Source organism: Oncorhynchus mykiss, chromosome 3, assembly GCF_013265735.2.
Source record: "Oncorhynchus mykiss isolate Arlee chromosome 3, USDA_OmykA_1.1, whole genome shotgun sequence".
NCBI classification, from domain to species: domain Eukaryota; kingdom Metazoa; phylum Chordata; class Actinopteri; order Salmoniformes; family Salmonidae; genus Oncorhynchus; species Oncorhynchus mykiss.
Window position 1 is genome coordinate 42,535,735 of NC_048567.1, and position 15,561 is coordinate 42,551,295.

The window sequence follows — 15,561 nt, forward strand, 5'->3', positions numbered from 1 at the left end:
ATAACTCTATTGTTCCAAATATTTTTTTATGGGGGGAAAAGTTGTGCTTGAATATCATTTTCCAGAAAAATAAAATTAGCTGGTGAAACAATTTCACAGGTAATTTGAGGGTCAAAATAAATCAACTTTCATTAGGAATTCAAGTCCACCAAGTTTATTAAACAGACTGTTAGGGATATGATACAACAGAGTTAAATAAAGGTTTAAAAAAAGAGGTAGAATTAGACAGACATAATTTCAACAAATCAATAGCCTGTAAACCTCAATCAGTCTTTCACTAATTTAGAATTCTGAATGTAATGAGTTTTAATGCTCCAAATAAATCAAAATAACAATTGATTTATGTTATTAGAATAAAAAAGAAGAGACTGACATGGGTAAATGATTCTAGATAAACCATCAGTCTTGGTCAAAAGAATACCACCCAAAATCACATTGCAGCCACTGACTTAACGAAATGTTTAAAGATTCTCTATCTGAAATAAAGTTTTTTTTAAATTGAGAGTTTTTAGTGATAACATTTCCTAAATATTTAATTTCCTTTTTAACAAGTATGGAAGCAATGTTGATGTAGTCACAGCAATGAATTGGCATGAGATCATGCACGAGCATTGCAAAATAAATGTACACATACTGCACGTGTTATTCAATAATTTCAACAACACATTTTGATATTCTCTTCACTTTAGTCTCTGTCAACAATCCCTGATGGGAAACCTACAGATTAAGTATTTTTGGTGGCTGGGACAGACGCCCGCAGCGTGAAAAGACAGGGGGCTTGTCTGCGAGGACTGCGGGTTCCCGCACAGGCGTGTCACCTGAATGTCTAAGGGGAGAATTGATGGGCGAGGGAGCGGCCGACCTGTGATCCCCTGGCTCTTCGCCCAGTGCCTCAGGCCCCATGTGACTTGCTGGGGTTCTGTCTTTTGTCATGCGACCCCTTTGACCATCAGGGTTCTGAGTAGGTGCTGGCTCAGCAACACTTTCTGTACACAGGATCCGAGTCTCCAGAGGCCTGTCCGGTCCCCTGGTAGTGGCTTCATTCGCACCGTTTCACCCACCCTGAGCTCAGTTAAGTCTTTTGCCGATTTGTCGTAGATGAACTTGGAGACCTGTCTTCTGTGATGTAGCTTCACCAGCACGTCTGTCACCACACATGGCTCCAGGAGAGTGCTGGCTACTGGCAGAGCTGCTTTTAAGCGCCGTGCCATGAGGCGCTGTGCCGGGCTGCTGTCCATGCCTTCTGTCGGGGTATTGCGCCACTGCAAGATTGCTTTCCAGGCATCTTTGCCCTCTCGCAGAGCCTTTTTGCAGAGGTTCTTTGCAAATTTTACCTCGGACTCTGCCTTCCCATTAGCTTTTGGGTGTCGTGGTGATGAAGTGACGTGCTCGAATTCCCATCCTGCAGCAAATTTTCGGAACTCAACTCCGGAGAATTGGGGTCCATTGTCTGAAATTACCATATCTGGCTGGCCATAGCGGGCAAACTGAGCCTTGCAGCGTTTGATCGTTGTCTCTGCTGAGAGGTCGGGGAGGAGGTCGATCTCCCAAAAGTCTGAGTAATGATCGACTACCAGCAGAAAGTCTTTACCACTGTGCTGGAAGAGATCTAGACTTACTATCTGCCAGGGGCGCATCGGTAGCTCGTGGGACATCATCGTCTCTCTCTGTTGCTCAATGGCATATTCATTGCAGATTGTGCATTTACTGACATAGTCTTTGATTTCACTCTGCATTCCTGGCCAATACAGTGTGTCACGTGCTTGTCTGTAACAGGCCTCACCTCCTATGTGACTTGAGTGCACACGCGCCAACATCTCAGGGCGCAGAGACCGGGGAATAACGACTCTCTGACTCTTGAATATTACTCCATTTTGAACACTGAGCTCCTCTTTGACTGGCCAATATTCTCTGACGGCTAAAGCAGTCGGGCCAGCCCATCAGAATCACAGACCTCAATGCCTGGAGTTGCCCGTCCCTGTCTGTGTGCTGTCTGATTTGTATAAGGCGCTGGTCCATAAAATTAAGGTAGTCAGCCTGGTTGATGTGTTCAACATCCACTTGCTCTGTTTGTAAGCTGCACACTGCATGTTGTTCATGCATGGAGCGTGTGTGAGTGCCTGATGCAGTAGCCCTGCTGAGCGTGTCACTCACATACATCTCTGGCCCTGGCTTATACACCACCTTGAGGTTGTAGTTTTGTAGGGCCAGTAGCATGCTCTGCAGTCATTTTGGGGCATTCAGGAGAGGCTTGCTGAATATAGCAATAAGGGGCTTGTGATCTGTCTCTGCGGTAATATTGTCGCGCCCGTACAGGTAGTGGTGGAAGCGTTGGCATGCAAACACAATGCTGAGGCACTCCTTCTCTATCTGGGCATAGTTCTGCTCTGTTGGGGTGAGTGCCCTAGAGGCGAATGCCACAGGCTGGCCCTCCTGCATGAGGCAACAGCCAAGTCCATACTGGCTTGAGTCACTCTGAATCGTGACAGGTTTTGACACATTGTAGTATCGCAGTACAGGTGTCTGGGTGACCAGTTGTTTTATTTCCCTCACCGCTGCGTCATGTTTTGGGAGCCAATGCCAGATGGTGTCCTTGTCCATGAGCCTCCTCAATGGCTCACACACTTCAGAGAGCCGCGGTAGGAATTTGGCCAGATAGGTGACGAATCCGTCGAAGCGCTGCACTCCCTTCACGTCAGATGGGTGGGGCATTTCCAAGACAGCCTTCACTTTTTCAGGATCCGCCTTCAATCCGGTGGAGGACAAGATGTGCCCATGAAAGCGGACCTCTGGCACTTTAAACTGAAGCTTTTTTATGCTTAGCCTTAGCTTGACCTGTCTGCAACTGACCATCAGTGCCAGCAGCTTGGCGTCATGGTCACATTCTGCCTCCTCATCACTGTCCCCACAGCCCACTACGAGGATGTCATCTGCTATGGGTTCCACGCCACTGAGTCCCATCAACAGCTCATGCTGTTTCCGCTGATACACCTCTGGAGCCACGGAGACACCAAACGGAAGCTTCAACCACCTCTTCCTGCCCCAGGGTGTCCAAAAGGTGGTCATGTAGCTGCTGGGCTCGTCGAGCTTGCACTGCAGGAAGGCATCTCTGGCATCCACGAGCGTGAAGACTCTGGCCTTTGGGAGCTTGTAAAGAACATCCTCCAACGTGGGCATAATGTAATGTGAACGTCGCAGAGCCCGGTTGAGGTGTTTAGGATCAATGCATATCCGTAGCTTGTCTGGTTTCTTGACGATAACCATATTACATATCCAGTCCGTAGGCTCGGTGACGGATATGATGTGGCCATCTGCTTCATATTTGTCAAGCTGAGCCTTCGTAGCTGCTTTCATGGCCACTGGTACATTGCGGGGTGCACACTGGACAGGCTGGATTGCTGCGTCCAACTCAAAGTGGACTTCCCCAGGAACTGACTCGACCGGTGCGTTGAAGACATCATGGTACTTGCTTAGGAGTGTCTCCTTGCTCAGGGGCCCAGCCTGGACTTTGTCTATAATGTTAAGATCAGCTGGGATGGTGAAGTTAATAAGTCCAAGGCGCTCGCATGTAGAACCTGACAGTAATGGCTGTTGACTAGCCTCAACTATTTCAATCTCAAGGGTGTATTTCTGGCCACGTAAAACACACTCTGTCACAAACAGGCCTAAAGAGGTCATGAACTGGCCTGAATACAGTTTCAGCTTGGTGCTACTCTGTGTGAGTTTGTCTCTGGGCGCAAGCCTCCTTTTGTCTTTAAGGCTCATAACGTTGCATGTGGCCCCTGAATCTAGCTGGCATTGCTGTGGTTTATTATTAAGTAGCAGAGTGACAAACCACTTTTGTCCTTTTGCCCTCACTGCCCCTATGCACTCGCTAGCATATACATCCTCTGTGCTGTCGTTCCCTTCATCTGTGTTTGTTTCCATGGAGTGCACTTTACCCTCCTTTCTCTTGCTTTTCATGCAGACCCTTGCGAAGTGATTAGCTGTACCACAGGATTTGCTTATTTTTCCATAGGCTGGGCAGTGTTCTTTTCCTCGTAAATGAGAAATGCCACAATATCGGCATGTATTGGGGTTGTCTACTGCAGAGTTGGCTGTAGTATTAGCATTAGCTGTGGCAAAGGGGAATTTCTTTACTGGCTGCCTGAATGTAGCATTGACATTGTCCGTATGTTGCCTTTCTAGCTCCATGGACCTTATCTGTATATCAGTAAGCTCTGCTGCACGGCATGTCTCCACTGCCAAGGCCAGCGTCAGGTCACGTTCTCTCAGCAAACGTCTGCGGGTGCCCTCATCCGTTATGCCAAGCACAATCTTATCTCTGATCAGTTCATCTCTTAAAGCACCATAGTCACATGTAGCTGCCTTTTCCCTTAACCTAGTGACAAAGCTGTCAATGGACTCCCCGTCCTCCTGTTTGCAATGACCGAAAACATAACGCTCGTAGATTTCGTTCTTTGCTGGCGTAAAGTAATGTTCAAGAGCATCAAGAATAGCTATAGCGTTACCTTGCTGAGCTGCTGTTACGTTCAGGTTGTGTTTGTATACGTGTCGGCATTCAGTTCCCATTATAGTCCTCAAAGTGGCAGCCACTACCTCATCTTCCTTTTCCAGAAGTCCCGTTGCTAGCGCATAGTCCTCCCATTCACCTCTATACGTATCCCAGTTCGTGCTCCAATCCCCGCTGAGCTTCATAACGGCGGGAGGGGGAATGTTCGCTGCCATGTCTAACCGGTGCTAACAACACTGAAGCTAACTAGCAAACTCACTCTAGCTAAGGCCAATTCCGGGCGAAATTTTACACAAATAAGCATTTGTTTGTAAACCAGAGCAGGTGACTCTAATTTGCGGAAAGCATGGTTAGTTATCCCACTTCTGACACCATGTTTGAATGTTAAATGACGAGACCGAGGCATTGATGCGAGTAACCAGTCTTGTTCAGTACATGACAACCCATCCGGGTATCTCAAGCACCCCAGTAAAACACAAGAGTTGCAGTAATGAACATTTACCAACAGATGGCATCATTGTGCCATCTTACACCCATAACAAAATCGACTAGCGACAAATCTAGCGACTTTTTCTGGCGTTATTGGAGACTGACGTGAAAGCACGTATCTTTCTTCCTCTTCTCAACGAGCAGCAGGTGCTGCCTTGTGCCCCACACCCGTCCCAGAGCACTCACAGGCCGCTCAGTCCTCGCGCAGCAGTCGGAGCAGGAGATGTTCACCCCTCCACGTCCAGACTGCAAATGAATCCGCATGCGGGAAGCCGCCGCTGGCTGATCCCGCCCTAGTTTACTTTTTTTTTAAGGCTACTAACCTGAATTAGGGCCAGTTACCATAATTTTCTCACATTGCCATTGACAGTTATTTCTATTGTCTCTTTTTGGTCCATTTATATTGTTAATGTGGATTGTATACAAAAAAATTGTTATGGTTAAAAATGTTAATGTTTTACTGTGACTTGTTGTAGGCTCCTAACTGGACCATGAGGTTAAAAACCAAACCAAATTAAGAAAACTAAACCAAAAAATTAAAAAATCAAATCAAATAAAAAATCTAATAAAAACTCCGCCAGAGTGTCTCTTTTGGGTCACTTTTGCCGGTCCCAAGCCCGGATAAAGGAGGAGGGTTGGAATTGTGACATAAAAATAATTTTAAAAAAAGAATCGACAGAATAAAGCTCCTTTGTGATTTTAAACATTATTTAGGGTGTTTTTTACTCACTTTTTGTCTCTCCCACGACTTTATTGGCAACACTGCTTCCCACAAACTTGAATAATGGAGTTGTTTACTTCGAATGACCAACACACTTACAACTTCTCTAGCTAATTTTTGGGGGAAACAGTTTTTGACTAATGTTTGTCATCATGCCCGTGTGGTGTTCTGTGCCTGGCTGTGCTAATTACACACAAGGGTGAAAATTAGTTACCTTTTACGGTATTGATGTTAGCTAACATAAACTGGCTAATGTTACTCTTATTTGGTATCTCAATTTGGTAGCCGTCTATTCCACCCTTGTCTGGAAAACACTAAAAATATCATTGTTATAGCTAACTCACTCTGTGTTTGTGTGTTGGTAGCAATGATGAATGTGTATAATTGTCTTTGGTTGGTTAGTTGGTCCTCAGCCAGTCTCGGCTGGCTAGCAATCTTGCTGCCAATTTAGTGACGCTAGTTAGCTAACAGCAAGTTACAAATATTGAAATGTCCATGTTAGGTATGCTTAGCTAGCCAGTCTAATAGAGATAAATACAATTACTGGGGTGGTTACATTGTGTATTGTTGTAGGTGGAATCTGATTGCACCAACATGCATTTCCAACCCCTAGCTCTGCACAAGGTGAAGATAAGTTGGCCAAAATATTTACAAACTGATGGCATCATTTACAGTAAGCATGATAAAAATGAATTGGGTAGTGTTTGTTTGGTTTGTGTTATTGGATTACAGGTGGTTAGATGTAACCTGAGGGGCACAGAGTACCTTCCAGACAATGTACTCAATTTAGTCTACCCCTCTTCTCTTTTTACCTTTTCTTTTAGTTCAAATTCAAGCTATTTGGAGTCATTCCACAGTGACCTGCTGAAAAATACCCCAAAGCAGGGACATTTTGGCTACACAAGCATGAGGAAGCAGACACCTTGCGGTTATGGAGCACAACAACATTCTGGCTCTCCATGGAGGAGGTGGTGTGGGGGTGCTTTGCTGGTGGTACTGTAAGTGATTTATTTAGAATTCAAGGCACACTTAACCAGCATGGCTACCACAGCATTCTGCAGTGATACTCCATCCCATCTGGCTTGCACTTAGTGTGAATATCATTTGTTTTTCAACGGGACAATGACCAACACACATCCAGGATGTGTAAGGGCTATTTGACCAAGAAGGAGAGTGATGGAGTGCTGCATCAGATGACCTGTCCTTCACAATGCCCGACCTAAACCCAATTGAGATGGTTTGGGATGAGTTGGACCGCAGAGTGAAGGAAAAGCAGCCAACAAGTGCTCGACATATGTGGAAACTCCTTCAAGACTGTTGGAAAAGCATTCCAGGCGAAGCTGGTTGAGAGAATGCCAAGAGTGTGCAAAGCTGTCATCAAGACAACGGGTGGCTACTTTGAAGAATCTCAAATATCAAATACATTTTGATTTGTTTAACACCTTGTTGGTTACTACATGATTCCATATTAGTTATTTCATAGTTTTGATGTCTTCACTATTATTCTACAATGTAAAAATAAAGAAAAGCCCTTGAATGAGTAGGTGTGATCCTGTTGATTGCATGTTGATTAGTTTCAGTGCTATCTGGGTTGTTAATTGGATTCACCTGGAAGTTCTTGATTTATAGTTTATTTGTATTGTCCATTTTAATTATTTGTGTACTTGTTTGACATTTTACTACACAGTGTTAGGATATAGTAGCATGAGCTTTCGCTATAACAGCTGCTAAACTGTGTAAGAGACCAATACACTTTTTTTTTATTTAACTAGATGTTTTATTTCTGAAAGAGATGGCTTATTATTGTATAAATGTCTCGTGCAAAATGATCTTTATCCACTCATGTAAAGACAGGGAGTGAAACTTTCTCCTGGTGTTCCATAACTTAATCGTATAGACCTGAACTCGACAGATATTATGGCTGAAGTTCCATATGCGACCACGTATCAGTGTGACACTGTTTACCTTCCGCAAAAATGGAACCGTAGTATACTAGCCATCAGTGGGTGAATGTTGTGTTTATATTACTTAAAAATACAAAGATATAAATATCAAATATGTTAAGTAAAGTACACATTAAGTAATGTAGGAATTATATCTCAAACCTTCCTACTTTTCGATTTTTATCGTCAGAAGTTGTATAGAAACCAAGTAATGTGTACCCATGTTTTCTGTCGGACGATGCAGACTAAAGGACCGAGTTGCTGTGGGAGGAAAAGATGGCGCTGCCCATGTTAAGAGGGTGCTACCGTAGCAGGCCGCCTTCAGTACTGATTCGTTTCTTGAAACCTGATCACGTTGTGCAGCCCCAGTCCAACAAGACTACTCGCCTGGCTCCAACTTTGTCCGTTGGTGTCGTTTCCACAGTCCGATCTTACATCTCTGATCGAGGTGGAGGTAAACAAAACCAGAAGGTGGTTGTGGTTGGCATCCCCAATCCTTTCATATGGTTTCGAACCCGAATATACTATTTTTTGATTCGGGTTTATTTTGACAAGGAATTCAAAATCGAAGAATTCACAGAGGGATCTAAACAGGTAGGTAGGCTACAGTCCGTGGAATAAGTGGTCTCTAGCTAGTTAGACCAGAAATACTTCATTTCTTAAGTATGCTTGACTAATACCACAGCTTACCAAGAGAAACAACGTGGGCGTTACTGCAAGCTAAGTTTTGTACACAATCCAGTTCTTGTGAAATGTTTGACTGTTTCCCCTTCTAATCATGAACAGTTGAACTGGTTCCTTAGTGCATCTTACCTAATTGTTACGTTGTGTTATAGCTAAAATATAATATGTTGTTGCAGGCATTCTCCCATGTTTCAAGACTGTTGTCAGGGAGTCAATTTGAGTCTCTTGAAGGTCTGGTTGCTAAAGACGTGAGTATTATATTCTCAGACATTTTTGCACAAGTCATTTCAGTGTAGAATTGATAGGAGAGCTGCTAGTGGGTTGGGGGTGACAGCCAGCCCTAGCGGTTTAGAACATTGTAACCAAAAAGTTGCTGGTTCAAATCCTTGAGCTGACTAGGTCAAAAATATGCCAATGTGCCCTTGTGCAAAGCACTTAACCCTGATTGCTTCTGTAAGTCATTCTCGATACTAGCGTCTGTTAAATTAGGGGTTCCTAAGTTTTTTCACTCAAGCCCCCCCTTCCAGCATTGGGGAACATCTTCTCCCCATGTCAGTTTCTATGGGCACAACCACTCTTCATGACACAAACTGTTCACACCCCTCTGTTTTTTTTTCTTTCTTGCAATTCTATACATTTTGCCATGTCTAATGTGTATTCATGTGATATTTGAGTGACTCAAACATTACAACATAATCTATGGGCTAAATGTCGCTGACATGGGCTAGTTCATCTAGTAATTTCTTACAAGTTATAAATGTCTCTTTTAAGGCAGGGTTTCCCAAACTCAGGGCCGAGTTTGGAAAACCCTGCTCTAAAGTGTGCAACGACTGACATGACGAGAGGAAAACTGACGATGCACTACCCAATTTTGAAATTGCACCTTGTGCAACTATTACAACTTTCAGGGGTAGGTTGTTAGCCGGACTGCCGAACTACTGTGCTAAATAACTAAAATATAAATGTATACCACGTTATCTGCAGGCATTAGGCCCTTTCTCATATTTCCTCTCTGCATTTTCTCCCTCACAGCTGATTGCAAAACTGGAAGAGAAATGTGCTCTGCTCCCTCCCAGCCACCTGCAAGCGCTTTCTGCTGATCCGGAAGACTTGATGTACACAACACCAGGGGATGTTGGCATCTGTTATGATGATGATGGTAAGAGCCAGGTTATGTCTACACAGCAAAAAACAACACACTAAACCACCTACTCCTTTACTATGACTGATCATTTCTGATGTCAACAGTCAGTAATATGTTAACTAAATGTGGGTGGATTCCAATAAAATGATGTATTTCCTTCTGTATAGACTTCGATTGCATATCTGTAAGAATGGAATAAGTGATTGGATTAGTAAGCACTGTGCCATTACATTTCAGATTGACAAATTGGAGCTCATCAAGGGAAGGAAATTAGTTATCACAGTAGTCTCATTCACCAGAGCCTGTATGCCTGGTGTGCAATAAATGCATTTGCCATAAGAACTGAATGACCTGGCATAGGAGTTTTTAGGGCTGGCACTGTTACCGTGTAACTGACGTTTATGGATGAAAACTGTCCTGAAAATAAAATTATCCCCCCCTTCACCTTTATTTAACCAGGTAGGCAAGTTGAGAACAAGTTCTCATTTACAATTGTGACCTGGCCAAGATAAAGCAAAGCAGTTCGACACATACAATAACACAGAGTTACACATGGAGTAAAACAAACATACAGTCAATAATATAGTAGAAAAATAAGTCTATATACAATGTGAGCAAGTGAGGTGAGAAGGGAGGTAAAGGTAAAAAAAAAGGCCATGGTGGCGAAGTAAATACAAAAAAACAAGTAAAACACTGGAATGGTTGATTTGTAATGGAAGAATGTGCAAAGTAGAGATAGAAATAATGGGGTGCAAAGGAGCAAAATAAATAAATACAGTAGGGAAAGAGGTAGTTGTTTGGGCTAAATTATAGATGGGCTATGTACAGGTGCAGTAATCTGTGAGCTGCTCTGACAGCTGGTGCTTAAAGCTAGCGAGGGAGATAAGTGTTTCCAGTTTCAGATATTTTTGTAGTTCGTTCCAGTCATTGGCAGCAGAGAACTGGAAGGAGAGGCGGCCAAAGGAAGAATTGGTTTTGGGGGTGACCAGAGAGATATACCTGCTGGGTCGCGTGCTACAGGTGGGTGCTGCTATGGTGACCAGCGAACTGAGATAAGGGGGGACTTTACCTAGCAGGGTCTTGTAGATGACCTGGAGCCAGTGGGTTTGGCGACGAGTATGAAGCGAGGGCCAGCCAACGAGAGCGTACAGGTCGCAGTGGTGGGTAGTATGTGGGGCTTTGGTGACAAAACAGATGGCACTGTGATAGACTGCATCCAATTTATTGAGTAGGGTATTGGAGGCTATTTTGTAAATGACATCTCATAAGTCGAGGATCTGTAGGATGGTCAGTTTTACAAGGGTATGTTTGGCAGCATGAGTGAAGGATGCTTTGTTGCGAAATAGGAAGCCAATTCTAGATTTAACTTTGGATTGGAGATGTTTGATGTGAGTCTGGAAGGACAGTTTGCAGTCTAACCAGACACCTAGGTATTTGTAGTTGTCCACATATTCTAACTCAGAGCCGTCCAGAGTAGTGATGTTGGACAGGCGGGCAGGTGCAGGCAGCGATCGGTTGAAGAGCATGCATTTAGTTTTACTTGTATTTAAGAGCAATTGGAGGCCACGGAAGGAGAGTTGTATGGCATTGAAGCTCGCCTGGAGGGTTGTTAACACAGTGTCCAAAGAAGGGCCAGAAGTATACCGAATGAGGTCGTCTGCGTAGAGATGGATCAGAGACTCACCTGCAGCAAGAGCGACATCATTGATGTATACAGAGAAAAGAGTCGGTCCAAGAATTGAACCCTGTGGCACCCCCATAGAGACTGCCAGAGGCCCAGACAACAGACCCTCCGATTTGACACACTGAACTCTATCGGAGAACTAGTTGGTGAGGCAATCATTTGAGAAACCAAGGCTGTCGAGTCTGCCGATGAGGATGTGGTGATTGACAGAGTCGAAAGCCTTGGCCAGGTCAATGAATACTGTTTCTTATCGAGCGCACTGTTTCTTATCGATGGCGGTTAAGATATTGTTTAGGACCTTGAGCGTGGCCGAGGTGCACCCATGACCAGCTCTGAAACCAGATTGCATAGCGGAGAAGGTATGGTGGGATTCGAAATGGTCGGTAATCTGTTTGTTGACTTGGCTTTCGAAGACCTTAGAAAGGCAGGGTAGGATAGATATAGGTCTGTAGCAGTTTGGGTCAAGAGTGTCCCCCCCCCCCCCCTTTGAAGAGGGGGATGACCGCAGCTGCTTTCCAATCTTTGGGAATCTCAGACGACACGAGAGGTTTGACAGGCTAGTAATAGGGGTGGCAACAATTTAGGCAGTTCATTTTAGAAAGAAAGGCTTCAGATTGTCTAGCCCGGTTGATTTGTAGGGGTCCAGATTTTGCAGCTCTTTCAGAACATCAGCTGACTGGATTTGGGAGAAGGAGAAATGGGGAAGGCTTGAACGAGTTGCTGTGGGGGGTGCAGTGCTGTTGACCCGGGTAGGGGTAGCAAAGTGGAAAGCATGGCCAGCCGTAGAAAAATGCTTATTGAAATTCTCAATTATAGTGGATTTATCGGTGGTGACTGTTTCCTATCTTCAGTGCAGTGGGCAGCTGGGAGGTGGTGTTCTAATTCTCCATGGACTTTACAGTGTCTCAGAACTTTTTTGAGTTCGTGTTGCAGGAAGCAAATTTCTGCTTGAAAAGGCTAGCCTTGGCTTTTCTAACTGCCTGTGTATATTGGTTTCTAGCGTCCCTGAAAAGTTGCATATCACGGGGGCTGTTCGATGCTAATGCAGAACGCCATAGGATGTTTTTGTGTTGGTTAAGGGCAGTCAGGTTTGGAGAGAACCAAGGGCTATATCTGTTCCTGGTTCAAAATTTCTTGAATGGGGCATGCTTATTTAAGATGGTGAGGAAGGCATTTAAAAAAAATAACCAGGCATTCTCTTCTGATGGGATGAGATCAATATCCTTCCAGGATACCCCGGCCAGGTCGATTAGAAAGGCCTGCTCGCTGAAGTGTTTCAGGGAGCGTTTGACAGTGATGAGTGGAGGTCGTTTGACCGCTGACCCAGTACAGATGCAGGCAATGAAGCAGTGATCGCTGAGATCTTGGTTGAAAACAGCAGAGGTGTATTTAGAGGGCAAGTTGGTTAGGATGATATCTATGAGGGTGCCCGTGTTTACGACTTTGGGGTGGTACCTGGTAAGTTCATTAATCATTTGTGTGAGATTGAGGGCATCAAGCTTAGATTGTAGGATGGCTGGGGTGTTAAGCATGTTCCAGTTTAGGTCGCCTTCAGAGCTCGTGCTTCTAGATAGATGGGGGGCAATCAGTTCACATATGGTGTCCAGAGCACAGCTGGCGGCAGAGGGTGGTCTATTGCAGGCGGCAACGGTGAGAGACTTGTTTTTAGAGAGGTGGATTTTTAAAGTAGAAGTTCAAATTGTTTGGGTACAGACCTGGATAGTAGGACAGAACTCTGCAGGCTATCTTTGCAGTAGATTGCAACACCGACCCCTTTGGCCGTTCTATCTTGTCTGAAAATGTTGTAGTTTGGGATGAACATTGGTGGTCTTCAAAAGCAAGGATTCAGACACGGCTAGAACATCCGGATTGGCAGAGTGTGCTAAAGCAGTGAATAAAACAAACTTAGGGAGGAGGCTTCTGTTAACATGCATGAAACCAAGGCTTTTATGGTTATAGAAGTCATCAAAAGAGAGCGCCTGGGGAATAGGAGTGGAGCTAGCATTGCGAACCGCAGGTGGGAATTTTGATCTGGGTACATGTACATTGAACAACACAGCAGATTTTCAGCAAGCTTTGTTATTTCTGTATAACAAAAAAATAAACGACGAAGTTGGCTCTTTTACACTGGGGTCAATGGGAAAGAATGTTGTTTTCTCCAATTTGTAGGCGTGGTCGAGGGGAATTTGTTATTATTGCGTAAATATTGACTCGGAGTATGGCTGCCTGGTGTTGATGCAATGATTTTCATGGTAATGTAAATATTCATTCAAATTATGTTAACATGGCTCATGCAATGACATTTATTTTTTGTAAGGTCAGGTAAGTTGAATCAACAAATAACAGCATATTGATGGGTACACTTCCTGCTTTTACATCTTGATTTTAACCGTCATCCAAAATTCTATGACTGTCACAGCCCTACTGTAGGCGTTTTGTTGTTCTTACAAAAACATTTCTCTCTATTCTTTCAGGGCGGAAGTTTGTCAGTATTCTGATGAGGTACTGGTATCTAACAAGTGCCCGGTTGCCTGAGGAATCATTGGAGGGAACACGCATCTTTCAGGTGGCCATAGGTGGTGAGGGTGAGCCAGAGACTAAGAGATTGCTCACAGCGAACTATGAGTGAGTTTGTTTTTTTTTAGTTATTGTTGCTAAAGTACAATGTTCACAGTTGATTTAATGGTCTGCAGTTGGAAGTGGCTGTGATAAAGCAATTCAAGTATCTCTCTGACAAATAGAAAGCATTAAGTCTGCAAACAGTCTCTCAGGGATGAGCCACTCTTAGATCCTAGATCTGTTCCCAAGGAAACAACTACCTGCAGTAACCTCCTTTGCATGACTGTCAAGTGTCTCACGTGCTTAATGTTTACACTTCCTGTTTAACAACCCTTTTATCCATCATGGCTTTTTGCAGATTCCAAAGGGAGTTTACTAAGGGGGTGCCGCCGGACTGGACCATCACCAGGATAGAGCACTCCAAACTGCTGGATTAAACTGGGATTGTGAATGGAGATTATAGGGGGAGATGGAGAGTAGTAGAGAGACATAGAATGGAAGACCATCCTTCTTCCTGACCCTACAAGAATATCCCCCTAACTGCTAAAATCTTGAGATGCTCCTCAGGAGCAAAATAGCTCTCAAACTCGAGAGCAGAAAATATATGGGGAATATTCAGGGCAAACTTTCTATCTGCCAGAAATCACATACTATCCACTGTAGAAAAGGAGCAAAAGTCAAACATGTCTGTTCATAATTGTACTACTATACGGAAGTCTGTGTAAGACCAGGTTGCTGAGTTTTTTTTGCCCTTGTCTCAGGAAGCACCGCAACCAGTGATCAAAACTAGGCTTTGTCAGTTCTGCCTCTAAGGCCTGAGATTCATTATTTTGTTTAATGGGGAGGGTAGACAAGGGGCATACAGACGGTGTGAAAATGAGCTCTGTATTGAGATTCACCATATTGAGATTCGGTCTTCGATCTGCTGCTGTCCACGCTTTGGTGTCTTCAAGTAGAGTGTGCACACAGACTGAAGAAAATATCACACTTTCTGTTTAGGTTTCAGATGTAAACAAAAAAAAATGATAATTCAAGCATGCCCTGAGCAAACTTTTCTCAAACCTCCTTGTACTCTTGCTTTCACACACTCAATAGTTATGTAGAGAGGATGAATTCCAACTATGCCATAAAAATTACTATTGCTACTGTTTCCACTTCTTGAGATGTGCTCTGTCACCAGAATAGTCCATCTGAAAATAAGTGATAACCAATTACTGTTGGTGACTGAAAGTATACAGTTGAAGTCGGAAGTTTACATACATTTAGGTTGGAGTCATTAAAAACTTGTGTTTCAACCACTCCACACATTTCTTGTTAACAAACTATAGTTTTGGCAAGTCGGTCAGGACATCTACTCTGTGCATGACACAAGTTTTCCAACAGTTGTTTACAGACAGATTATTTCACTTATAATTCACTGTATCGTAATTCCCGTGGGTCAGAAGTTTACATACACTAAGTTGACTGTCTTTAAACAGCTTGGAAAATTCCAGAAAAGGATGTCATGGCTTTAGAAGCTTCTGATAGGCTAATTGACATCATCTTAGTCAATTGGAGGGGTACCTGTGGATGTATTTAAAGGCCTACCTTCAAACTCAGTGCCTCTTTGCTTGACATCATGGGAAAATCAAAAGAAATCAGCCAAGACCTCAGACATTTTTTTTTGTAGACCTCCACAGGTCTGGTTCATCCTTGGGAGCAATTTCCAAACGCCTGAAGGTACCACGTTCATCTGCACAAACAATAGTACTCAAGTATAAACACCATGGGACCACGTAGCCGTCATACCGCTCAGGAAGGAGACGCGTTCTGTCTCCTAGAGAT

At 43.9% G+C, this 15,561-nt stretch overlaps 1 protein-coding gene across 2 annotated transcripts; it reads left to right on the forward strand.

Annotated features, from left to right (window-relative positions):
- Positions 1–7,886: 7,886 nt before the first annotated feature.
- On the forward strand, positions 7,887–14,887 carry LOC110519991 (m-AAA protease-interacting protein 1, mitochondrial). Of its 2 annotated transcripts, XM_021596931.2 has the most exons (5): positions 7,887–8,260; positions 8,527–8,598; positions 9,383–9,509; positions 13,653–13,803; positions 14,096–14,887. In XM_021596931.2, the coding sequence occupies exons 1-5, from the start codon at positions 7,943–7,945 to the stop codon at positions 14,172–14,174; spliced, it is 747 nt and encodes a 248-aa protein (XP_021452606.2). In that variant the 5' UTR covers positions 7,887–7,942; the 3' UTR covers positions 14,175–14,887. The 2 variants fall into 2 exon arrangements, with proteins under 2 accessions (XP_021452606.2, XP_036830010.1); XM_036974115.1 differs by lacking the exon at positions 8,527–8,598 and having other exon boundaries at positions 7,896–8,260.
- The last annotated feature ends 674 nt before the right edge of the window (positions 14,888–15,561 follow it).

Coding starts and splice junctions, on each gene's coding strand:
- LOC110519991 (XM_021596931.2), top strand. CDS start 7,943: ATGGCGCTGCCCATGTTAAGAGGGTGCTACCGTAGCAGGCCGCCTTCA. Junction 9,510..13,652: donor CATCTGTTATGATGATGATG/GTAAGAGCCAGG, acceptor CTATTCTTTCAG/GGCGGAAGTTTGTCAGTATT. Junction 13,804..14,095: donor TTGCTCACAGCGAACTATGA/GTGAGTTTGTTT, acceptor GGCTTTTTGCAG/ATTCCAAAGGGAGTTTACTA.